This window comes from Thermobia domestica, chromosome 3, assembly GCF_964235325.1.
Source record: "Thermobia domestica chromosome 3, izTheDome1.hap1.1, whole genome shotgun sequence".
Lineage (NCBI taxonomy): Eukaryota > Metazoa > Arthropoda > Insecta > Zygentoma > Lepismatidae > Thermobia > Thermobia domestica.
In genome coordinates, this window is record NC_137456.1 from 106,376,290 (window position 1) to 106,402,782 (window position 26,493).

The 26,493-nt window shown below is 37.6% G+C and overlaps 1 protein-coding gene across 4 annotated transcripts in view; it reads right to left on the minus strand.

Moving 5' to 3' along the window:
* Positions 1-3,748: 3,748 nt before the first annotated feature.
* LOC145681478 (polyglutamylase complex subunit TTLL1-like) overlaps positions 3,749-26,493 on the minus strand; it is a 79,737-nt gene continuing 56,992 nt past the window's right edge. For 2 of the 4 annotated variants that reach the window (XM_081753126.1, XM_081753125.1), the window contains 5 exons: positions 15,879-16,253; positions 11,922-12,123; positions 9,115-9,345; positions 5,991-6,100; positions 3,749-4,033 (listed from right to left, as the gene is read on the minus strand). In XM_081753126.1, coding sequence (XP_081609252.1) covers positions 3,883-4,033; positions 5,991-6,100; positions 9,115-9,345; positions 11,922-12,123; positions 15,879-16,253 — 1,069 coding nt within the window. In that variant the 3' untranslated portion in view covers positions 3,749-3,882. The remainder of the gene's footprint in view (positions 4,034-5,990; positions 6,101-9,114; positions 9,346-11,921; positions 12,124-15,878; positions 16,254-26,493) is intronic. The other 2 variants (XM_081753124.1, XM_081753127.1) reach the window with 2 other exon arrangements.

Consider the following 26,493-nt stretch of genomic DNA (forward strand, 5'->3'; position numbering starts at 1 on the left):
CATTCCGCTATCAATAATAATAATAATAATAATAATAATAATAATAATAATAATAATAATAATAATAATAATAATAATAATAATAATAATAATAATAATAATAATAATAATAATCGGAAGACTAGACCTTTCTTCTATATCTTCTAATGTGATATCTCTGATTGTTTAACCCTATTCGTGTATTTTTCGCAGCAATTCGAAGAAGCGTCTCAGAAATAGCTGTTCGGAATGCGTGAACAGCTGCTGCGGGCGACACAAAGTAGCTCGCAACGCATCTTATTTTACATGCGTGGGAACAGAAAGGTCATTAGGTATTAAATCAAGTGAGTACGGATAGTGAATCATTAATTCGACATTTTAACTGGAAACAATCAATAATGTGGTGTGCCGAGTGGGAACTGGCGTTGTGGTGGTGAAGAATAATGTAAAGATTTGAGTTTATTTTATGCAATTCATTGACGATGTCTGGCAAATAAATTGTTGTCTACCCACTCATCATTTGCAGTCCTTCAATATTGTACACTTTTAGCTGCTACAAGACCGGCATAACCGAAGAAACAAGCAATCATTTGCTTGGCAGAACTCCGCGAATGAACAACATTTGTTGATTTCGACTCACGTTGAAACATCCAAACACTGGATTCTTATTTAGTGAGTTTGTATGGACATGTCCAAGTTTCGTCCCCTGTAACAATGTAGCGCATCAAATTTGACTTATCTCGGTTAAATCTTTTGAGCATTTCTTTTTCAACAATTGACATGAGCCTGGGTTTCTGAGCTAGGTCAAGGTGTGTGGGATCCAACGGTTTGAAAGTTTCCTATTTTCAGGTTACCATGTAAATATTCAAGGATGCCTGAATCTCACAGTATGCCACATGCCAATCTCTCTTAATAATTTCACGTATAGCATCAACATTACTGGAAGCAATAGACGTGGATGGACGATCTTTACGAATTTTATCACTGTGAAATGTGCGACCACGATGGAATTTTGGAAAACAATTGTATACGATCCTGTTGGATGGTGTTTCGTTTCAAAAGTCAAATGAAGTCAGTCAGTGCATTGTGTTGGTTTTAAGCTACATTTGAAATCATAAATAAATAATTAAACGCAAGTGTTTACGACAAATTTCCATTTTTCACACAAAACTACTTTTTCAAACTGTCGCGAAAAATAAACGAATAGGCTTAAACAAACATTCAAAAACTATATTTAAATTATTTTAACATTGAAAGCATAATTTTGTAAAAGCATAACACTAACACCACTGTTAGTAGTAGTTTGCGGAAAGTTTTCCATCAATCCTCGTGTCCCAGAAGTTATCGGTATCATGGTCTTGTAATCCAACTCTCTTGGAGACTAGATACTGTGGTGAAGAACGACCTGTGAGGGCTGATCTTATATGGTAGTCTTCTCACCCGCCAACTGCACCGTATTCAAGCACCTGTTATGATTTTATAGATTCTGTCCTTCATAACCTTGTTACGTAAGGACACAAAAAACACAAAAACTCAAAATTGTTCAATCGAATGTCAGTTTATGGGGGATAGTATTGTGCTTTTTTAAGGGTTCTCCCGTTTTCCTCCACATTCTAATTCCGGCGCTTCATCCATAATCATTCACTTTCATTGATCATAAGCTTCACTCAATCATGAACGGCATAAGCGTGCGACATAAAAGAAAAGATTTAACTTATTTTCTCTATTCCAGTGCTCATCCTAATTTGCTTTTAAAAAGCAAAAATAGCACAACTAAAATTGTTATGTATGATGACATAACTCTACAACATAATGACATGACCTAGCTGACAGGACTGCAAAGGGCTGTGCAAGTGCATGTGCTATAGTCTGATTTTTTAAAAATAATATACAGGACGAGACAATATAATCTCAATTTAACAATTTCGACATGGCAGTTCATGTTATACACATAGAACATCGTACCCTAAAATAATTCGATGAAGGGCTTAGCTAATATAAACTTTAGGAATATCAAGTTTCTAACTCGTAATCTCATATATGGTCTTGAACACATATGCATACATACATATATGTGTATATAGGGTATCTCAAAATAACCAGCTTTTTCAAATTATTAAATTGCAACACTGCGATACATGTGGCGCCGCGTAACGCATAAAGCATAAACTAGCTACTCCCATTTAGTTACCATGGAGCAGTGGGATGGTGCGCAACGTGCACTCCCTGTGAAAGCATATTATAAGAATAATGATAGTGTAGAGGTTGCACATCGCGAATTTTGGTGGCATTATCAAATTCCACGACATGCTCAAGTTCTGTCCGCGCATGCAGTGCGATCTTGTACTCAGAAATTCGAAGAAACAGGCTCGACGTTGAACATGACACACACAGGTTGACCTTGCAACTCGAGCACAACATAATATTGAGGCTGCCGCCGCTGCTGTCGAGAGAATTCCGAAGCGTTCTGTTCGATACTAAGCATCATCTCTGCAGCTGCATAGGTCAAGTGTATTCCGCATAATTAAGTTTGACCTATAGTTCCACCCATACAAACTTCAGATTGTCCTACAACGGAAACCAAATGATCACGACCAACGTAGAAATTTCTGTTCAGGAATGTTTACAAAACTGGAAAATGACTAATAATTCATTGACAAGATGTGTAGGTCAGACTAGGCCCATTTTCATTTCAATGGATCGTGAGTAAGCAAAATTTCATATATTATGCTTCTGGAAACTCGCGTTTAGTGTATTAAGTGCCGTTTTACAGTCAGAAATTGACTGTATGGTGTGTAGTGTCATTCTCTGGCGTCATAGTCTCATTTTTTCTCTCTGAAAATGATAATGGAAATGCACTGATTGTCAATTCCAAACGTTATCTTGTTATGATGAACAACTTCCTGGCTAAAGAACTAAATCGCTTTCCACAGATTCGTAATAGTGCGTGGTTTCAATAGGACAGGGAAGGGACAATAGGACATTACACACAACTCGCCAGTCCATTGCAGCATTGAGACAGTTATTTGGTACTCGTCTGATTTTTCGATTTGATGATATCCCATAGCTCCAAGATCCCCAGATCTGTGATTTCTTTTTGTGGGGTCACTTAAAGATATAACTGTATGAATATCGACCTACATCAGTTGAGGACCTGAAGACACGAATTATCGGGGAAATCAATTAGATTCCTGTGTATATATTACGTCATGCAATGCACAATGTTCCTGGACGACATCAAGAATGTTTGCATGAAAACTGTGTTCATCTTATTGACGTCATACTGAAGATATAAAGCCATATTGTAAATGTTTGTTAATTAATTCATTAATAGCATAGCATGTAGTATTCATAACCCCGAATACACTTAGTTTGAAATTCATCTTGTTCCTTTATTTTTCATTTCAAAAAAGCTCGTTATTTTGAGATACCCTGGGGTTTGCACAAAGTCGCTTTCCCCTATATGTTCTAGGAAACCCACTTTGTGCCTAGTCTGTCCTAAAGAGTAGAGTAGGAAAAACGAAAAAAAAAAAACACCAATTAATCCTAGGATCTGTCAATTGGGCGAATACTTAATAATAATAATAATCTGAAGAAAATTTTAATTAATGGTAATGCGTTTATAAATCAATTGTCACGAGGTATATTCAGACGGCTTGATGGCAGTAAGTTACTGCTCGTAGTAATGCAGATTAGTATTGTTTAAATTCGATAGAGCGATAATTGAATATTCGAACGAAATTGATATTTTATAAATTGTTCTAACAATAACAATGAACCATTCAGTAGTTTAGCTGCATTAATATACAAATTTGTACATAGTGTCTTTAATTTACTGTTCACCTGTTTAATTGAACTTTCAATATTACAGCTTTTTTTAAAAAAAATTAAATATTGTAAATTTTATTTTTTAACAGATGACTTATTATTCGCTTTATCTTGTGACTCTTCCTCAGATTGCAGTGTGCTTTCTTCTTCGATCAACAAATCTTCATCTAACAGACGTTCGAAATTCCCTAATGCCTCGTTGGATGGTATTTTATTCCACTTTATGCTACGAAAGAAAGGAAAAAACATATGGTAAGAATAGTTAATAGTTTTTAAGTATATCACCTCATATTATTTAGAAATGTACAATAAACAGACAGTTCTACGTACATCAAGAACCAGGTAGCAATTATGACTTTTTCTAATAACCCAAAACATGCAAATTTAAATACAAGGATCGTTTTGCAATAATTCGGTTACTTATTTGCTTTATGTGTCAAAATATAACGAAAGTTGAATACGACTGAAAGTAGAGGCCATCGTATTAACCAGCTAGAAGTCACCTTTCGGCCACTTTATGTAGCACACAAACAACGATACTAGTTTAGGCGCGAATCCAAAACTTTCTTGAGCGGGAGGCGTAGACTCTCTCTCGGGCGCGCGCACGCACAGCTTTGTCATGTAACAGACTGGTGTTTTAGTGCTCGATGGGATGCATGTCATTTTGACATTACCAGTTTGATGGTTTGACTCCGTAATTTTACTCTGACGCCTTTACCAGTTGCTACCTTTTTGGTGGTCGGTGCAGGCCTTACCCTTGCTCTGATTGGATACATTCTAGCGTGCACTCTTCGAGCCAGGCCTGGGACCTGATGGCTTATGATTTGTAGCATGGTTGGATTTGGTGCGGCGGACAGTTTCTCGTTTGCCCGACTGATATCAAGTCATTCTTTCTTGTAAGATGAATCTCAGTGTAGGAATTCGATGAGTAGGAGGATGATGTACGACGAAGACTGGTTATGGACAGAAAGATAAACTCTTTTTCCTGAAGTGTGACAAGGAGTATTGTCATGGTGCAAGCACTATGTCCAGATATCAATTTGACAAGACATCTGCACATGCGACTAACGGAATAGCATAAACGTTGTAACACAGCTGTGTATGCCTTCTTATTGCCAGTTTGGACATAGTGAACAAATTCGAGATGTGGGCCGCAGTAGGTCAGTGGAAAGGGCTAACTTTTAGTGCAGGTGTCCTTCGTTCGATCCCAGCTCGCATCAGATGGGTTTTGTGGGGAACAAATAGTGTGTGCGTAGGTTTTTCGTGCTTCTCCCATTTCCTCGCGCTTTTCATTCTAGAATTTTATTCATTATCATAATCATCGTCTCCCCTATTTTTGGTGTATAAAACGTAAGACGTTAAACTGAAAGCAATCGAGATGCCGAACATATCAATAAACACACTCAGCATTATTTTTACTCAAGATCAGATTTGTATAGCCTTTTAGTGACTCGAGGCTCCATTGGAACAGTACTTTGGTTACGGGATCGAGAAATGTCCTTCTTGTTCCTTGTTGATGATAATATGATTGTCTTTGCACTATGTGAGAATCCTCGGCACAAATTTCACTGATACATACCGTATCTCTAGGTTCTTGTAAGATTTGGTGACGTGCTGACGGCTATATTTAACTCCCTGCGATTTCCCGGAGACATACACGACAATCAGATTAGACAAGTGCACTATCCTGGAAAATTTTCTCCTGATTCCGAATCACTGACGGGTAACCAAGTCGGGACCATTCTCTAGCTTGGAAACGTGCAACCACTGAATGGTCGTTGCGCGACTCATTGATACAATACCAAATGTTATTTGCAACGTTTTGTATGCTCTGTGTCTGTTTTAACAAGTTTAAAGTAAAATTTAACTCATATTCACTATTCTTCATTTCTTCTCAAGCTTCGCAACCTGACATTGAGAACACAATATACTGCACACAGCCACATCTTACTGAATAATGTCTGGGTTTAGGTGAGCGATAACAATATGACATTATCATAAAATTTTGGCACATATAGGCCTACTTGTGGAGATAATTCCGAGCTATAATTAGTACTGAAAAATAACTATCTCGGAATTAAGTGAATAGCGTTTGTATAAATTGTAAATATCAGAAAAATGTTAAATGACTTTAAGAATAACACTAAGTGTCCAACACAAGGATAACTGCAATTCTTACTTACTCTGGAATACCATTAGGTGGTAGAACTACCGAGAGGGTATTCTCAAGCAATTTGTATTTCATAATACGGTCATTCACTGTAGTGGATTCCATAGATGGTGAAACGTTGACCTGTTAGGAGAAAGAAGGAAATAACCTTAAAATAACTTCTAATAAGTAATAATTGATTCTATTTATCAGAATCGGAGTAGAAACTCTCCGGTTGTAGAGGAAATTCCCGCTGAGTTAACTGTATCTGAAGGGAGAAAATTGTGGAACAAAATACACGAACTTTTCTTATCTGCAATTGCTACAAGAATGGAAAGAAACATTCATTGTTCCAATTCAGAAGATAGGCGCCGGGGGCCAAAATTTGTTGTAATAAATATCCCGATATATCTCTTTTTTTAGGATTCTATAAAATTCTCTCTAATATGCTGTTAACAAGATTGATACCAAACTGAGATGAAATTATCAGCACGGATTTACGCAAAATCTAGCAATTATCAATACTCGGAAAGAAATTAGAACACCACACTCTCCACACCAATCACTTGTTAATTTTAGACTCGGTTAGGAGGGAATCATTGTACAACATTTTTACTGAATTTGGTTTAGCAAAACGATGATTAAATGAATAAAGGTATGTTTAAATGGAACTAAAGTTTTTGACCGCGATCTTTCACGTCGAGAATGACCTTAAATAAGAAGATGCGTTGTCACCATTAATTATTCCATTTCGTTCTGAAATACGCTATAAGAAGCAATCAGAGCTTAGAGTGGAGTACCACTCAGTAAGTTATGGCTTATGCTGATGATGTGAATCTGATAGGAGATAATATGAAGACAATTGAAACAAACGCTGATGTTTTATTAACTGTTACAGGGACATGGGTTTCGAAGCAAATTCAGAGGAAATTAAATACACGGAAACTCACCGTACCGTAGTACTGCAAATTATAGACACGTTAAAATATCGAGTATACATTAAAGTCCCAAAAGTCACGGGATAGCGGTATGGAACTAGTGATGTCACAGGAACATCATAGAAAGGCGGTCGAGCAACATGGAGCAGTTTCAGCACAGTAAGATGTCGTGTATCATGTTGATAACAACTCGACGAGAATTATCATCTGCGTTCTGCGTTTGTGGGCGGGATGGTTCTAGACGAATGGTGCATTCGATTTCGAAAGTCGTTTGGACATTGAACTTTTCTCTCTCCGCAGTGTCAAGGGTGGACCGTGACTACCTCATTGGAGGCATTACGACCTTTTAGGAACAATGCAGTGGCCGCACACAGATGCTGAATTACCGCGACCAGCGACGTTCGAGCCGTCTTATCCGGGCAAAATACAAGCAACAGCGCGTGAAGTGACAGTACGAATCGATGCAAGAAGTCCCAACAACGTGGAGTAGAGATCAATGCCGCGTAATTTGATATTAATGGGGTATCCCAGCCGCAGATCGACACGAGTACCGCTACTAAACGATTACCATCGGCAACAAGTCATGTAGGCACGGAAAGACGTGTATTTTGGGATTAGCAGACTGTAACGTATACCGTGGTCAATAAAATATTACCAAAACTGGTGGTGGCTCTGTAATTTTTGGCGATTGTTTATATTGGCATAGTTTGGTCTTCTGGTCCACTTGAACCGGTAACTGACCAGTCATCCATATATTTAGGTGTTTGGTAATCATCTCCAACCCTTTATGGACTTCATGGAGGGCGCGGTGGCTAAGTGGTAGAGTGTTCACCTACGGTGCTTGTGGTTCCTGGTTCGATCCCAGCTTGCGCCGTGTGGACTTTGTGGTGGACAAACACTGTGCTCGTGGGTTTCTCGGTGTTCTCCCGTTTCCTTCCACTTTCCTCATTTCACCATTTCATTCATTTCTCGTCATCACCGTCTCCTTTAGCCTAACCGGCATAACCGTGGGACGTAAAACTCAAAGATTTCATTTCATTTTTATGGACTTCATGTATACTGCTAACAATGGGATTTTTCAGGATGACAATGTCCCATGACACCGTACCGCAATGAAGCCCGGCTGGTTTAAAAAAAAAAAAACATTCTGGCCACTTCTAGCTCATGATTTGGACAACCAGATCTCCGTATATGACCCTATCGAGCAGATATGAGATATAATCGAACGGGCCATTTGTGCCCAGAACCCTCCACTTGTAACAACGGATATGGAGGCTGCATACTTGCACATATCCTCCAGCGGACTACCAGCGACTTGTGCTTTAGAATAACTACACGCTATTATGTAGGTATTCCATTACTTTGGGTCTTAAGTGTACTTTCGAAAAAGTGAGCACCTTCAAATATATAGAATCGACATTGGAAGACCAAAACCGTATAAACGAATAAACTAAATGTAGGCTGGAAGCAGTGAATTTGCGTTATTATTCAGTACAAACCCTTTCGTTTTCTATCGAAAAAATTCAAGCTTAAAATATATAAAATGATAATTATACTTGTGCTGCATGGCCGCTTACTTTGATGGAAGATCACAGGCACAGTACTTGAAAATAAGATCGTGAGGCGAATTTTGGGCCTAAGGAGAATAGGAATAGAGAACTTCATAACGGGGAACTGCATAATTTATAAAGTTTAACTAACATTGTTTGAGGATGAAGTCTAGGAGACTCAGGAGGGCGGGTCATGTAGCTAGAATATGAAGAAAGTAGGAACGCTTTCAAAATTTTAACTGGAATTCCAATTATAAAAAGATTTTGGCGTAGATTGGAGGATAATATTACGGTGGATCTTGTGGAAATAGAAATTCGAACTAGAAACTGGATCCAGTTGGATAAGGACAAAAGTCGATGAACAGCTTTTGTGAACGAGGCATTGAATCTCTGGGTTCCGTAGCCCATTTAACCAGTTAGTATATTCATTATTGTAAAAAAAAAATCGTTCAGTTATTGTTTTTTAAACAATTACTATTTAATAAGTTCTATTTTAATTAGATCTTTCTTTTAAATTTCTAGCCTATAAGGCATAGTCAGTCTGAGATACTTCCATTTTCTGTTTTACAACACTGTATCTGTTCAGTACTTGAAATTAATTTTATTTATTTATTATGAATTAATAATAATAATAATAATAATAAATGTAACAATGAAATACCCTACTTACCTCTATAAGCCATGGTTTTAGTTTGTTGTCAATGATAATGTCATATCCGTAACATTCGAAGCAATGCCTCTCCACCGTCATTTTAGGGACAACTGCTTTCAATGAATGGACAATCATCCATGAAATGCTCTTGAACAACTGTTCAGTGACATCTTTCCCTCGGGTACTTTCCAGATACAGCCTCAAGTTCTGAGTACTTAATTTTCCACCATGGACACTGTTATATTCTTCCTGAAATACATAAACTTGCGACAGACCTCATAGGAGAAAAATCAAATTAATGTTTAGTTTTGATGCCCAACTCTTATCCGATATAGCAGTAATGACATATTTATAATATATTGCGGGCCAGGATAAAATAACCTTACTTGTGCCATTTTCCATTTTCGTTGCTGCTCAACCTGGGGCAACTGTTTGCTGAATGTGTGTGTGTGTGTGTGATATATTTTCTGAATCTTTGTTCTATATTGCGTACGAACGTCCTAATAGGCTTGATAAACAAAAGGTAAAAGAAAATGCTTTCACAATCAAGTGACGATTCAGATGTATTATGATGTCAACTACGCTGTGACTCGCCAGCATGGAATCAAAAAAGGAATAAATCATACATATTTTATTTTTATTCGCGGGTCGCCATTTGGCTATCACTGTCCTATAGAATAGATATCGATAATTGGTTCAAGCGAGCATTAGAAAAGAATTAGATCTAATGGAATAAAGATACTGGAGAGTTCTGGAGAACCGCTCAAATGTAATGATATTCACCATAGCTCACATTGCTTGGAATATAACCAGTGGCGGCGAAAATGGCCCTGCACCAGCAATGCGGAAAGGGGGCAAATTTTATGGTCCCAACTTTTTAATTAGGCATATTCCCTTCCTTCCAGATATTGTAACGTATGATATTCATCCTAACGTTATTATTGTTCTCTAGGTATAATCCAAATTCAATTTATTACATTGTGATTTTTCTTTATTATTTTGAGCAAATATATCGAAATTAATTTGTGAACTTATGCTACTTCGTGTACTTGTAATATATATAGAATGGTGTTATATATGGTATTGCCCTATGGTGGCAATTTTCATGGTTTCTGACCCTCGTCATCGATGAGCAGGTCAGAAGCTACGAAATCTACTTATCTTGCGGAAACAACTTTTCGTCTTAAGGGGCACTAAGTAAAATGGGTTGTTAATATTTCTACAATTTTGTGGATGCTATATAATTCATTTGTCTACATGGAAGGCTCTTGATTGAAATTAGTTAAGTGAAATATATTAACAAATAGTGTTGGTTTATATTTGTAACTTTGTGACGGCATTAAGCTAATGAAGGACGACAGACCAAGAAGAAAATAGGAAAAAGAAGAAACAGCATACTTGGCCATCTTATTCGGCACTCCGATTGGGTCACTGTGTTGATGGAGGGAAAGACAGAAGGAAAACCAGGAAGAGGAAGACTAAGGATAGAATATCTAGTTGCAGTTACGAAGAAGAAACCTTATCGAAGTAAAAAAAAAAACAGCTCTCCCAAGCGAGAGGAAACTTTTAAAATTTCCATGTTGCCCACCAACCTATGGTTGAAGTGAACAAGAAGTGTCGATATTAGACGGATTAGTTTGACTATATGCTCTACGTGATCCAACAGAAATATCTAAATATAGAACTTTTCTACTATACTGATTGCGTTAACTAGTTTATTGTTAGCTTTACCCGTTCTCTTTGCTCTCTAAATATATATTTTATTTTTATCAAACTCGTTATGCTCTTAGTTAATTTTTTATCTGTTGTACCACGAGGCATTTCTGGTTCGTAACCCATGCCGTTCAGTGACCTATCAAAGTATAGCGAATATAAATTGCTGTAGATCAAATTCATTCAGGATATATAATAATTATTATAATTAAGGAAATGATATCTTCTATTGAGAAAATGTTGCTATATTTACGGTTATAGTTGGTAGATATTTTTTGTATCGTTGATTTTTGTTGAAACGTTTTTGCTAAAATATTCATATATTTTTACAGTAATTAATTTCTTAAATTATTCTTAATCGAAAATAGTATTAAAACCTCAACCCATTTGGTTTCGAATAATAATCAATTAATATTTGTTATATTTCCTATTAAATAGACTTGACCTATTGTAATTGGTGCGGGGAAAACCGTAATAATACAGTAATTAATATTGTGTCTCTCTCCTGGATGTGTCTGTTTTGTTAATTTAATAACTCAACACACTTACACTACAATATCCCCGGAACATTTTATTTGAAGATTTCGTTTCCTGATTTTTATTAAATCAACCTACTAAATTTTATACAATACTTCTAGTAAGAGGAGTTAATTCAACTCACTGCTAATGAATTGTTTAGCCGACATCATCACTTGCATACATCTTTTCCGTTCTCTACAGGAAAGGAAAATCTTTCAAAAAGAGAATACGTAATTGCTGTTCTATATTAAAGAAAAGAAAGAGGAAGTCAGAGAATTACATCACTTTGAGTGTTGAGAACTTAAAGTATGTAATTACACTTATTTCTTTCATCAGAATTTAAAGAGTGCTTTCAAAGTGAAATATCATTAGGGACCCCAAAGCCGGATTGGGAGGGGGGGGCAAAGGATATCTCGCCACCACTCACCACTGCATATAACCAGGAATCCTTCGCATCAGAGCTTATCACTCTACTATTGGAACGCTGTGCATTCCGGAGTCAAATAATGGAGATAAAGATAATAAGTCTGGAAAAGTCTTTTGAAAATTAAATCTTTATTCTTCCATAAAGAAAGAAAAAAAAATCAACTCACCCCAGTTCTCTGAATAGACACATTCGTAAGATGCACAAACATATTATTCAGTTCTTGAACACTCTTGTCATATTTCAGCGTGCAAAATCGGCAAAAACCAAGTCGAAATAAGTAAGCCTTTAATGGACGGAAAGAAGTTACTAACACATACAGACGTAGATCAAATTTCTTCCCACCAATTAGCAAAGGATTGGAAATATATCTGCAAAAGAAATATTAATACATTTGAGGATGTTCAGATTAAGAACTCAATTATCGCCTTGATTGTAGACTAAAGCCATGCCCATACATACAGTACGACGACCGGACCCAACGCTTTTTTTCGGCCCCATCGGAAAGAAATTAAAGGATTGTGAACGTTCACCGATCATCTTTACACCCACTCCCGTTGAATGGGTGTCTGAAATGGAAAAAACAGGTGGTTTAAGCAGCGATCAGAATTATCTCTTTGAAATTTGTAAGGCTGTTGCTACACGAATGTGTACTACTGATCTAGTAAACAAAAACCAGGACCATTATCACATCCACGATGGCTTACATTGGCCTGTAGGATGCTTCGCTGCTACATCAGTACTGATAAACCAAGTTCAAGTTTGTGTCTACTTTGCCAGTGCATTGTAAATGTATGCGCTCCCGACTGGTCTTCAATACGGCGAAATCCTTCGTGCGAAATGGGCGCCATGCATCTGTTTAGCATAGAAAAGCTATCACGTTTTCTGCCAGAAAAGCTACAACACATAGTTCATTCTGTTCTACAAACAAACGGATACTACACTCATCATGAAAACCTGCTGATAGCTATGGCAGCAGATGAAAATCCACATATTCGAACGTTAGGCTGGAGAAGAATAAAAAATGCCGCAGCCACAAGACTCCGATATCAAGCCGCCCACGTGACTTCATTGCTCCGAAATTAAACTTTACAGCTGAAAATTACTACGACATGATTAATTGGCCTAAATGTCTAACAGAGCCGCCAATCACACCAAATATAACGGATCAGCAGCTTGAAGAAAACATCCGAACTTCAGCTACTCTAACAACAACATTCCCTTGCCATAGTCAAGCTGTGGAACACACAGTGAAGCTGGTGTCCGAGGCAGCGTCGAAAAAGTGCGCCCAGAACGCAAGAGATATCTACGTTAGAGCAAACTGAAGTCTAGAACAATGAATGTCAACGTATGCCTACTGGGTGGGTGAGTGGGCGGAACTCGATGTGCAACCACCTCCCCGTGGTGAGTTCTGGGTTATTTTGCGTACAGAGCAAAATAAGCGAAGAGTTGCACAAAGAAAATTGTGTTATATCAAGGACTATGCCTATAATCATCGTTAACATGGCATTCCAAACAAAATCTGAACATTAATTCCAACAATTGAGCTGATATGGCTTTACTTTGACTCATAAACATTTTAAAATTATTTACTGGCATTGCTACCAGTTTCTTTTAATAAAATAATTATATTATAGCCATCAGGTATCTCTAAAAAAGACCATAAGTAGCTTTTCTGTCATTGGTGTTGTGCGTGTTGCCTAACCAAACACTTAAAAAACTTTAAGTCCGTTGGGCAGGCTAAGGGGTTGTCCAAAAAAATAAATTAAAAAAAAACAATAAGGTCGGTGCCACCAATGGCACTTTTTCCACACTAGCCGTCATCGAATTTCCAATAAAAGTGCAAAACGCTCTCCCCTACTGTATATACTATTCCCCCTCCACTACCACTTTAAAAGAGTAACATATATAAAATCCAATAACATTAATTGACTGGGAAAAGTTCACAAAGAACATGGCACGCTATAAACAACACCAACTCCCCCTCCACTCGTTCTTCTACATGCCATGTCTCCACTTGTCGATACAGCCCCCTAGTACTATGAAACTGTCTTCTTCCGTGGTGGAATGGAAAAAGATTATGTAATTGACGCTAATTTACAAGAATATAAACCAAAAAAGTCAGTAGAAAACACGTTTTAAAATTTACATTTTGAGGCTCGTTTTGGCGCCTTTCTGACTGTGGCGCCCCGGGCAGTTGCCCGAGTTTCCCGCCTCTTTGTCCGCCCCTGAATTACATAACAATCATTTTCAGCTTTCTTAAACTTTTTGACAGGCACCTTATTCAGTCCATTAAATTAGAAGGAGAATTGTAAACTCTTAAAATTAAGAATCCAAAATACGCTTTATCCACTTCTGTGCTGTCCTTGGTAGAACTCCACATCTTTTTGCAGCTTGTGAAACGCAATAGCCTTCCTGGATTAAAGCAAGAACATTAAGCACTGAAACTGGATTACACTAAAAAGGGAACCCATTTAAGATTTTAAAAACCTTAGACTGTGGTCAACACAATATAAAGGGAGAAGTTTCTTTTAAATTTTTTCTTCATTTTTTCAGTTCACATGTTTGTAACGAATAAGTAATCATAGTTGATTGTACTTGAAATATTACAATATTTGGTTGTATAATTAACTTAATTTGGACGTTAAGTTATCGTTTGAGATAAACCTGATGCCAAAAATCTTGAATTCGCCTAATCGGTGGTAAAAGCATAATCCTGTGACGTTCTTGAAAATCAATTCTAATTCTTTATCTTTCGTATTAATAATAAAAACTAATGAAAAAGGGAATTAGTAGATAGCAATTGTTAATCTAGTGATATTGAAGAATATGGCAAACAGCTCCATGCTGTAAATGTGGTCCACTTGCCGGTAAATGTCGATCGTTGGCATAGCGACAACGTCGAAGAATTGCCGCTAGTGTGCCACTAGCAGCAGGGTTTTTGTTGAGTTGAAACAAATACCACCACGTAGCAGTGAGAACTTCATTTTGGTTCGCACTCCTTCGACTCGTCACAGAGAATCGCGAAGGGACCAAAACGAACTATCGCCAGTCATGTGCATGCGGTTATTATTATATATTATTTTTCCTAATAAATTGTTCCTAAAGTGAGCTCAGGAGGTCAAGAGTAACCCCTGTCTCTATATCATGAAGGGAAAAATCTTGAGACGAGTGTGTACAATTGTATGAATTTAGATGGCAACTGTCGTCGATCATTAGAAAGTGAATATGGGAGAACTATGAAATAAAGTAAATAGACGTGCGTTATTTTGTTATAAAATTACATGGCGAACGCATTTTATCTGATCTCAAACGGTTATCGTCGAATATACACGGCTAAAGGAGCACTCTGATTTGCCAATTAAAAATACTTCAACAATTAATCCCTCTGCAAGCGAAGTTTTCTTCATCGTCTTTTGACGAAGTCGGAAGAAAACACACTTAGTAATCATAAGGTTGGTGGTTCGCGCCCAACCCGTTTTTTTTTTTTTTTTTTTTTTACTGATTTTTAAACTCGCCTTAATGTAAACAAATCACACATATAGGCGATGTAACATATTTTAGGGTAGTAATTTTGTGGTTCATTGACGTTTTGTCGAGTCTCTGCCCCTGGTATAATTTTCAAAACGGAAGCGGATCGTCGCTGTGGCAAGATATCGCTAGTTCTCCATCGGTGGTCCACCGACGCTGACGGCATGGGGAGCGCCCCTCTGTCGATATTTGCAAGGTACGAAATTTCGGTGTTTTGTATTTATTAGTATAGAAGTTACAAGAGTGTAACACGATAAATGGTTCGCTCTGTATATAATATGGCAGTTTCTTACGAAATTACATTTAAATAATTTACAAATTCGACTTACGTAAAATTCAAGTTACGTCAAAATTGACGAAACACATTATTTACATACGTCGTGGGAGTACAGTACACGGCTCTTAATGTCATTACCACCATAAAAGAACGTGTTGGTTTTGAACTACCAGTTTGTGCAGATGTACTTGAGAAATCTCTATAGTATACGTTAAATGAATTACGAAGAAAACCAAACATAGAAATCAGCTACTTAAAGTAAACGATATTCTCATATAAATTATGCAACATATATTCGGAACCAAAAGGAGGATTTACCTGGAAATTACATAGTGTTCATTGACAATATTACTTGTAGAGGATGATGTTGCTAGGTTGTTTCTGCGATTTGTCCATTTTTTCAGTTTGGCCAGCTTTTTCAACAAAAAAATTCCAGCGCCTCTGGATTTCCCACATGGCTTCATAATCCACGTCCAGCGAGGATGTCGTCTGTACTCTAGCATGAATAAATTAAGATCTTGTGGTAGAACAAAAGTCGTTGGAAGAAAATCCAGGAACATATAGCGACCTTTCTCGTCTTTCTCTGCAAGAGGATTGCCATCTTTCTCCAGCTGCTTACGATATCTGTTAATGTTACTCAACAATAGATCTTTTCGACATAGTTCAAACGAATTTGGGAAGTGATTGATCATCCTATATGATGGAAGAAAACAAAAAAGTAATTAATTCACTTATTATGAATGATCAAGACGTGTTCGAAACAATGATAACGAAAACGACTCTGTAGACCCCGCATGAATTGTACTGGTTCCCTCAAGTTATGAAACTTGATTTGGATTAGATTAGATTTTGAATTTAGCGTCCCTTTCAGCAGCGAGGCTATATAAGACGTGAACCTACTAATTAACGTGGAATCCGAAACACACGAGCTCCCGCCGGAAATCGAACGCCATTGATTTGCATAGGGCTTGTTTTCTAGTTCTGCTGGGGAAGAGGGCAAAGCTAATTTCACCACCAATGGTCCAAAAAGCTAGAAGCATTCCAAGGGAAAGTCACAGATGATTATAAGAAAGCTGGTGAGTGAAGCACTACGGTGTAAAGTGGCACATATAAATAGTTAACACCTCAAGAGGTTGATGTTATTTTTAATGCATTATTCATAAATCACTATTGCATTATTTATTCTAGTCAATTATGCAGTGTGGGGGCGCGGTGGCTCAGTGGTAGAGCGTTCACCTTCGGTGCTTGGGGTCCCGGGTTCGATCCCAGCTCGTTCCGTGTGGACTTTGTGGTGGACAAAAACCGTGTGCGTGGGTTTTCTTGGGGTTCTCCCGTTTCCTCCCACTTTCTTCATTTCACTCATCTCTCATCATCACCGACTCCTTTAGCCTACCCGGCATGATCGTGGGACGTAAAACAAAGATTTCATTTCATTTCAATTATGCTGTGTACTCAAAGAAATCTATTGGACCGCTGTGGCTCAATGGTCCCTTGTGGATCCCCACTTCCAATAAAATGGACTTTTGGTGGACACCATGTGCTTTGTTTTTCTCGGTGGTCTCCCGTATTCTCCCACTTTCTTCGTTCCACAGTATCATTTGTTTTCACCATCGTATCTCTTAGCCTCGGTGCATAATTTTGAGGCATTCAACTAGAAATTTCATCTCATTTCAAGGAAAGTGACACATCCATTGGTTTCATATACGCTGCGACCCTCTTACTGTACCCTGGAAATAATAACATGGAAGCTACAAAGGATTTTTATCTATTTATTTTTGGAAAATCTTTGTCTCACGGTCTATTTATTTTTGGAAAATGTTATGTCCCACGCTTATGCCGGCTAGGCTAAAGGAGACGGTGATGATAAGAAATGAATGAAATGGTGGAATGAAGAAAGTGTGAGGAAACGGGAGAATCCAAATGAATCCCACGCACACGTTGTTTGTCCACCACAAAGTTTACTTGGCGCGAGGTGGGATCGAACCAGGGACCCCATTCACCAGAGGTGAACGCTCTACCAGTGCGCCACTGCGGCCCGTATTTATTTTTGAAATGTGCTATTCATAGTCTATATAATATACTAAATGATACACCAGAGATTTGTCCTGGGATTGCAAGGAAACTCTAGATATTCCAATCTAGATTGCTAACTGCAGAATTCAAATCAAGGATCTCATGATTACAAGGCGATTAACCGTACACCTATGCTAGTAGCATACGATAATACAGGGTGTTTATAAAAGAACTCCGGGGTTTTAAAAATTCATATCTTATTAACGATAAAAGAGAGCTAAATTTAGTTAATTTCTCTGAAACGACTAGCTCAAAAAGTTTTAGTCATACTAATTGGAAATGTTTTTATCAACAGGTGACAGCGCTGCGGAGCGTTGACCTTGAGACGACGTATGCGGAGAAAATTCGTAATGTTCGCCATCTCACGAGATCGAATAGTCAATTGCGTGGCAACCGTCCCCCCAGACATGCTGGCCAGGACATGGCAAGAGATGGTGGACCGTTACGATGTGTGCCGTTCCACTCACGGGCTCATATTGAACTTTATTAAATTGTTAAAACAAACGTGAAAATGTAAGCTTTGCAATCATGTATAACACATGTATGTACGTTTTTTTTTTGTTTTTTTGTTTTTACTTATTTTGCCTCAAAACCCCGGCGGGGCTCATATTGAACTTTATTAAATTGTTAAAAACAAAACTTGAAAATGTAAGCTTTCCAATCATGTATAACACATGTATGTACGTTTTTTTACTTAATTAAAATATTTTGCCTCAAAACCCCAAGAGTTCTTTTATAGATACACTGTATTATTGATGTTTAATTTATCTGTTAATAAAATATCTCTTACAGGAGTCAATCCATTCTAAGTGATCAAGCATCTGCCGCTCGACTATCTCCAAAACATCTATTTTTTCATGAATGTCTATATTATATCAGGGTACTTCAAAACCACAATTAATTATTTTTTAAAATATCTCGTAGCAACGCAGCTTCTGCAGCCATTTTGCGTTTTCTCGATTTCAGGCGTTTACGTTGTTTTGAATATCTCAGCATGTATTTGTCCTAGCAAATTTAGAATTGCTGGGCGTGTCCAACTTGTGCAGAGCTAAAACTTTGTCCTCTTCAACATTTTTGCCTAAAACCACTTGAAAGGGGTGAAATCAGGACCTACAGTAGCAAACATTTTTGGATATTGAAGACATATTTGGGAAGAGGAAGCATCTGACGTAGAGGTCTAAATTTGTGTCTGCATGTAGTCCGGAATCATACGTATATACTCAAAAATTTGCGGACCTGTAGCTGCTCTTAAAGGCCTGAAATAATATCGTAAAGTTGGAGAATTATGCCAATTTGGCATATTACACTGTCCAATATCTCCAATGGGCCTGGATAAAAAATCTGAAATTTTGGGAGTAGTTACTCCTTTAGTATACCATAACACACAACAAACGCGTTTTGTGTTTTTGAGCAGAAGTGGGTCAAAGTATTAAGGAATGACGTCATACTCTAAGAGGTGTTTTGTTCACAAATTCAACTGGAAATTTGTTGTTGTGAAGTAAAATAAAGTAGGATGAATTTATAGTCTAGTTGAGACTCCCAAGCTCCTTTCTTTCCTCTAGTTGTGACTCACTGTTTTATCACCCACAGCAGCACTGGTGAAGAATGTCGCTATCAGCATAAGGCGAGAAAAGTCAAAATGCATGATTGGCAAAAAAAAAAAAAAAAAAAAAAAAAAACCGTAAGTACTTATTTCTCTTGCTGGTTGCTATTTCAATGATATTCAATTCTGTTTGTTCTTGTTTTAACTGTCAACTCATACAGGAGACTGTTGTCTTTTCGTTAAATTTACATTCTCCAGTCAGTGATTAAAGTGAGTGAGTGTTCAGTGACTGGGGAATGTAGATCAAACGAAAGAACAACAGTCTCCTGCATGAGTTGACAGTTAAAACAAGCATAATCATGTTTGAATATCATTGCTATAGCAAACAACAATGAGTACTTACGGACTTTTCGCCAAGTGTGCATTTTGACTTCTTGCCTTCTGCTGATAGCGACATTCTTCACCAGTGCTGCTGTGGGTGATAAGACAATGAGTCACTATTAGAGGAAAGAAAGAAGCTTGAGATTTCAATGTCCAAAAATGTTGCTATAGTAGACCCTGATTTCACCCCTTTCAAGTGGTTTTGGGCAAAAATGTTAAGAGGACAAAGTTTTAGCTCTGCACAAATTGGACGCGCCCAGCAATTTTAAATTTGCTAGGACAAATACATGCTGAGATATTCAAAACAACGTAAACGCCTGAAATCGAGAAAATGCAAAATGGCGGCAGAAGCTGCGTCGCTACGAGCTGTTTCAAAAAATAATTAATTGTGGTTTTGGAGTATTCTGATATAGTACAAACATTCATGAAAAAATAGATTTTTTTGAAAAGGTCGAGCGGCAATTTTTCTTTTTTCTCGATCACTTGGCATGGATTGACCCACATATAATGGTTTCTTACTCGATGCACGTCACCATTACAACCTGTATGCATTAGGTGAGAAAGTTTGGATATCAAAATTAAATTCAGAGGCAAATTTACGATAGATTGCTATAATTTGGAACTGCGACGAATTGTGCTGAATGAAGTAGCTAAATGAAGGCCTAGGGGAAATCAGTGATTCTTCCAGTAGTAAGGATGATAGAAATTAAAGTGATTGCTGCGGTAACTTTAATAGTCTTCAGGCAGTGGCGAATCCAGGATACGATCAAGGGAGGGGCTAAACCATAGTTTCCCGCTTTATCTAGTGTAAAGCAGGATTGAAGCCCATTTTATCCAGTGTATACCTGAGCGTTCAGGGGGGGCTATAGCCCCTGTAGCTTCCCCCTTGGATCCGCACCTGGTCTCAGGCATACTCAAAATCAGTTTAAAGGGACTTTGTGGTGTGTAGGGATGCACGCGAGACGAGACGAGAAATGGAAGTCACGTCTCGTCTCGCAGCCTCAAATGTTGGTCTCGTCTCGTCTCGCAAATGTGAAGTCTCGTCTCGCGTCTCGCATAAAATTTTGAGTCTCATCTCGCGTCTCACAGGAGACTTTCTCGCATGGTCTTGCAGTCTCGCATATATTCTGGGTCAAAATTTTGGAATGTGTTATTCTGTTGCTGTTAATGAATGATGATGTGATATTCTGTCCGAAGGCAGGTATTTGACCTAAAAGTGCCTTGGCAAGGTGAATCCATGATTGTTTGCCATTGCTTTCCATGGGATGAATGTTCATAACATCCTAAGGAGACGGAACCTAGAGTTCAACATGGTATCCGAACTTGTGTCCCCTCCGCTCCAAATTAAAAAAAAAAAAAAAAAAAAAGTTGTGCTGGAATTTGATTGCTGGACCATTAATTTTCGTCAAATTAATAGCATAATATACAGTAAAACCAGCATAAATTGTTGCTGGGTCCAACATTGTTTTCCAGCTTAGAGGTCTCCAGCAATATTTGGCTCTTCTAAAATATCGTCGCCACTATCAACATTTACACGTTTTGGTCGTTTCCATAAAGGGTGATTTTCCATTATAAAGATGTTTTTATACCACCAAAAGTGCTTGTAGACAACAAAAGAACTCCTCACAACACAATATGACCCAATTCTTTCGGTTCGTTCGCGCTTGTAGCAATGTTGCATTATCGCAATTTATCAACTTTCGCTTTCAACTTATATAGTGTTGTCAGATCTAGAAAATAAAATTACTGACAGATATAACGCCATTCCTATCATCTCCCACCAAACCTATAGGGCAATCCTACCAAACCAGTGTTTGAATTAAACTTCCGAACTAGAGGGGAATGTTTTTGATAAATATATAGAAAGAAAATACATATCCCATGTAAAAATATCATGTTATTTCTGCGAGACGGGCCGGGGATAAACTTTGATGAGAGGGGATTTCCCCGCCATCCCCCAACATTAATCGCTAGTAGTAATGTGAAAACGACAGAAACAACAGAAATATCACATTTCGCAGCAATAGGGAGTCTTATTCGCTTTTCAGGCCAAAAACAGAAGTTCATGTATTCGTGCGCGCCCGCATGTATGTGTTTGTGTCGCAAAATAAAGTCCTAAATCGATGCTGTAATAAATTTCCAATTTACAAAGATTTTCTTTTTTAGAAACTAAAGAAGGCTTTAATTCTAAAAATCAACCTTGAATAATAATAAATCTCATAAAATGTCTATTGCCTCAATCACTTTTTTGTTCCTGGAGGCATTAACGCTCAACTTAGAAAACTCAATAAATGTAAAATCACTAAATATACAATTAAATGTAATTCATAAATGCTGCGAGACTTCTCGTGCAAGACTTAACCGAGTCTCGTCTAGCGTCTCGTCTCGCGTCTCGCATAAAATTTTCAATCTCGTCTCGTGTCTCGTCTCGCAAATGCGAGACGAGACGAGATTTCTCGCGTCTCGCGTGCATCCCTAGTGGTGTGGAACGTAATAGGGAACTATCACGTTATTTTCCATAGTATGTCGCATAATCTTTTGCATGCCGAAAATAAAATGCCCTCTTCAGAAACTCCGCGAAGGATATATCTTGGAGGACAGTATTGGACGAGAGAATAACGTGGGAAAAATAGGTTGAAAGATGACAAGGAAGAGCAAGAGCAACATAGAAATATTGTTTGTATATACCATGTTACAAGGAGGAAAATCGGAAAATTTGAAGCAAGAGATGTAAGGAAATAACAGAAACTTCTAACTGTACTGTAAAATTGCGAAGCAGAAGTTATAGTATATCTACTAATGTAATCAGAAAGATAACAGTATTGATATGAAAGTAATTATGGGCAAGCAACTGAAAGAGAACTCAAATTCGTAGATAGGATTATGTATGTCAAACTGCAGGAAAGGAAGAAAGATCTCATAATGATACAGACACACACACACACACACATATATATATATATATATATATATATATATATATATATATATATATATATATATATATGATATACCAACCCCTACACGGCAAAAGAAACAGAAGTGGTTAGTAAACAAGAAAACATAAGTAGTGGAAAAAGAACGTGCGTAAGTGTAACGGGTGATTTAATGCTGTCGTGGGGGAAGGGCAGGAAGATAGTAGAGCAGATAAGTAGGATTTAGGGGAAAGAAATGGGAGAAGAGGAAGATTGATCTATTTTCGTCGACAGAAATCACTGATAACAAGGAAGATACGGTTTAGTCATCACAAAAGAAATCTACATTCGATGAACAAAATATCCAAACGATCGTATAATAATATAGGATGTGTTTCAAAATAGTTTAAACGTAAAGCCGTTATATCATCAAATCATTATATTGTGTCATTTTAAGGGAATATCCATCTAGTTGGAAGAAGAGAAGGCAAGAAGTAGGATATTGTACAGTTAAAAGATAAATAAATAAAAATATATACGTTAGAAAATTTGAAGAAAGAATTTAACGTTAGAGAAATTAGAAACAGTGGATGGTGAGAGCATTTCTAATGATGTATGAATGAGAAGGCTGAATAAATGAGAAAATGATAGGATGAGTACTAATGGTTAAAAACAAACTACGAGTTACAAATCATTGAGGAATGTGAGGGAAAGACATGTTGAATCAAAAGTGCACATAAGGAGAAAAATACAAGGGGCAATCAGGATGCTCCTGTCCTAACATACAAGGATTTTATGGTTGAGTTTTTTTGTATTTTTATGGTTTATTGATCCGTTGTGTGTTTGCACTGTGAATTTCAAGTATCAGTTATGTCCCACTTTATTTTTGCAGGGCCAGAATACCAAAATGGAGAAGAGTGAGGTGAAAGCTGTCATCAAATATTTTTTTGAAGAGTAGCCGGTATCCAAAATTCATGACGACTTGGTAGAGTTACTAAGGGGCACTATTCCTTGAAATATTTCAACAAAATCCAACAATCTGATTCGAACCAGTCGATTCGACTTAGCACCAAAAAGAAAAAGCTTTTGTTTCTTGGGGAGCACAGTGGTTCAGGTCGAGCAAAAAGCTGGCCAAAACCCAATTTTTGAAAATTGCGTTAGAAGGACACTGGTTTAGTGTATGGGTTACGAAATATCCATAGTTTATTATATACAAATGATGAACACGACTAACATGTAACGTGTGAGTTAGAAAGGGTGAAAGTTAACCATTGTGGACATATCTGTGAAATAGCTGCCAAATAGAGTATTTGTCATTCAAGTTCATGGCTTGGTATCTGAGAATATGTGGTTACAAGAAACATTTGTGGTATATGGTACAAACATACCTCTCAAGCACTGCAACTGTCCAAAGTGGCTATGCAGTATCTTCCATATCTAGGTTTCCTCGAACAAAATATGTTAATGTGACAAAATCTAATTTGCTTTAGCAAAAGGTCCACAAAACTACAGAGATTTAGTATAGTGCCCAGCGTTCCCCAGCAGAGTTGTTGAAATGGCCTGAAAGAATAATCCATGATGAATTGTTTTTCAGGAAGTTTAGGTGCGAATATGTGCGAATTCGTGAAATACATGTTCCTTTGTGATTGTGTGTGGTGACAGGACACTGAAATTAATTATTCCTACTTTTTACGTGCAAGACATCTATAGTTCATAATGATGCTGAGACGCATCCAGGTCACTGAAAAAATGAGAGAAATGTAAGGACGTTGTAAAAGGGAACAAACACAGCATGCCCAGACCTGGGTTTTGACGTAATTGGACCTTGGTGATCACCCAGCCCAAGTTAGTGAAGACATTCGACGAATTATTTCTAGGTTTTGCACCCAAGTGTACCAAAAACTGTATAAGAGCGGAAAATAATGACATTTCCTAAAGACACATACAGAATGGCTTGATGAAGAACTGACATTTAAATTCCGGAGACAGATGGAACGTCGATCAAATCCTGGCAGTTGTCCATCGAAGGATTTTAGAGAATCTATTGACAGAACTAAACGGAGGAAAGTGGAAGATTTACGTACATCTGGAAGTACGTCGGAACTCGCTTTTGCTGCCAAAATGAGGCTTCGGGTATCAGAACAACAAGATGCAGAAAAAGTACTTCGTGAGGTGACAGAGACAACTTCGACTAGAGTTCGTAAGATGAGACAAGCGTTTATGAGCGCAAAGGACCAGAGCATTTTACTCAAACCATGCACCAAAGAAGAGGCGCTTGCATTACTTCTCGATCGTAAGTTAACCAAAAGCCAATACAATTGTCTACGTCTTGGTGCCAAAACACGCAACGCAGGCATTTATCCAAGTTATCACCAATTACTCGAGGCTAAGAAAGTTGTTACCCGTCAGATGAGAGTATTACTGTTTCAGATGTCAGTGCAGAAATTAAATCGCAAGCTTTATTGTAAAAAAAAGTTGAACGAGTCCAGTGCATCGAACAGCAGATTCAAGATCACCTATCAACTGTGGATTCCAATTTACTGTGCATCACGAGCTCATTCTCATTATGGTAGATGGAAAAGTTGTAATGTACTCCTGAACAACAAATCTCTTCAAAAGTGTTATATTTGCGAAGCATCTCCCAAAGAAATGAACGATTTAGAGAGAGTTTCTATGAAAGACATAGACGCATCCACATTTCTCTTTGGATTATCAGTGTTACATGCGTTCGTACGATTTTTTGAGTGCCTCCTTTATATTGCATATAGACTCGATTTCAAGACATGGCAAGTTCGAAAGACGCACAAGGAACTATTGAAATCACGAGAACATGAGATTCGGAAGCAGTTTAGAGCAAAAATAGGTCTTAATGTGATAGACACAAAGCAGAAGACAGTGGAACAAGCAAGGATGGGAACACTGCTAGGAGATGTTTTGCGGACTCGCACCGATCTTCGCAAATAATAGGGATTTCTGAACAACTGATTACACATTTTTCGGTGATACTATCTATAACTAATTCTGGACTTGATATTGATTCAACGCTTTTGACAGTTATGCACTGGAGACAGACAAACTATTTGTTCATATTTACAGTTTGTTCTATGTGTTTGCTAGTCTCCATAAAATTCTTGTCCATGGATCGGCTACAGAATGTCATTTTACCAATAGGTCAGCTTTCTGAAGAGGCACAAGAGAGACGGAATAAAGACTTACGAACATTTCGGAAAGATTACTCACGCAAATTCTCTCGCACTATTACGAATCAGGATACGCTACATATGCTCCTTATTACTTCTGATCCCTTTCTTTCGCGTATTAGGCACGTGGCTACCGGGAAGAAAAGACGTTGTTTGTCACATGAAGGACGACTGCTGTTAAAGACGTCGGAGCGTGGAGCAGAAGGAGCCAACGCGGCGTCCAGCAAACAAAAGAATGAAGGCATTCCATTTTTATTCAGCGATATTGACAGTGACAGTGAATGATTGACGTACAAATGTGGTTTACAAAATCAATTCTCGTTTTTCATTTATGTGTGTGTGTAATGAAGACTTGTATGTATGAGTGTAGTGCAGATTTTTATGTGTGAGTTTACTGACGTGATACATACCAATACGCAGTACTTTATCAGTATTTACAAACATTTCCTACTAACTCTCTCCTGCACATAAGGCTAGTGCAACCGAACGATGAACCTGTTCGTTAATTCTTAGTACTATAAATATACAATTTTCACATATTTGAGGCATTAGAAGCATTTTGTACATTGTTATAAATGGTTATAGGTTTTGGCCAGGTTTTTGCTCATTCTGAACCACTGTGGGGAGGGACAAAGAAATTTATTTTCGGGTAGGTCGTTTTTATATAGCGAAAAGGGTAGTTTTATATTACTTGACCTACATTATATAACATGTATAACATGACTGGAGAAGCACGGATAACAAATTAATTGAGTTGATTGAGAACATTAAATAAACAGAAACATATTTAATGAACTATATAACATTGATATATGGCCGAG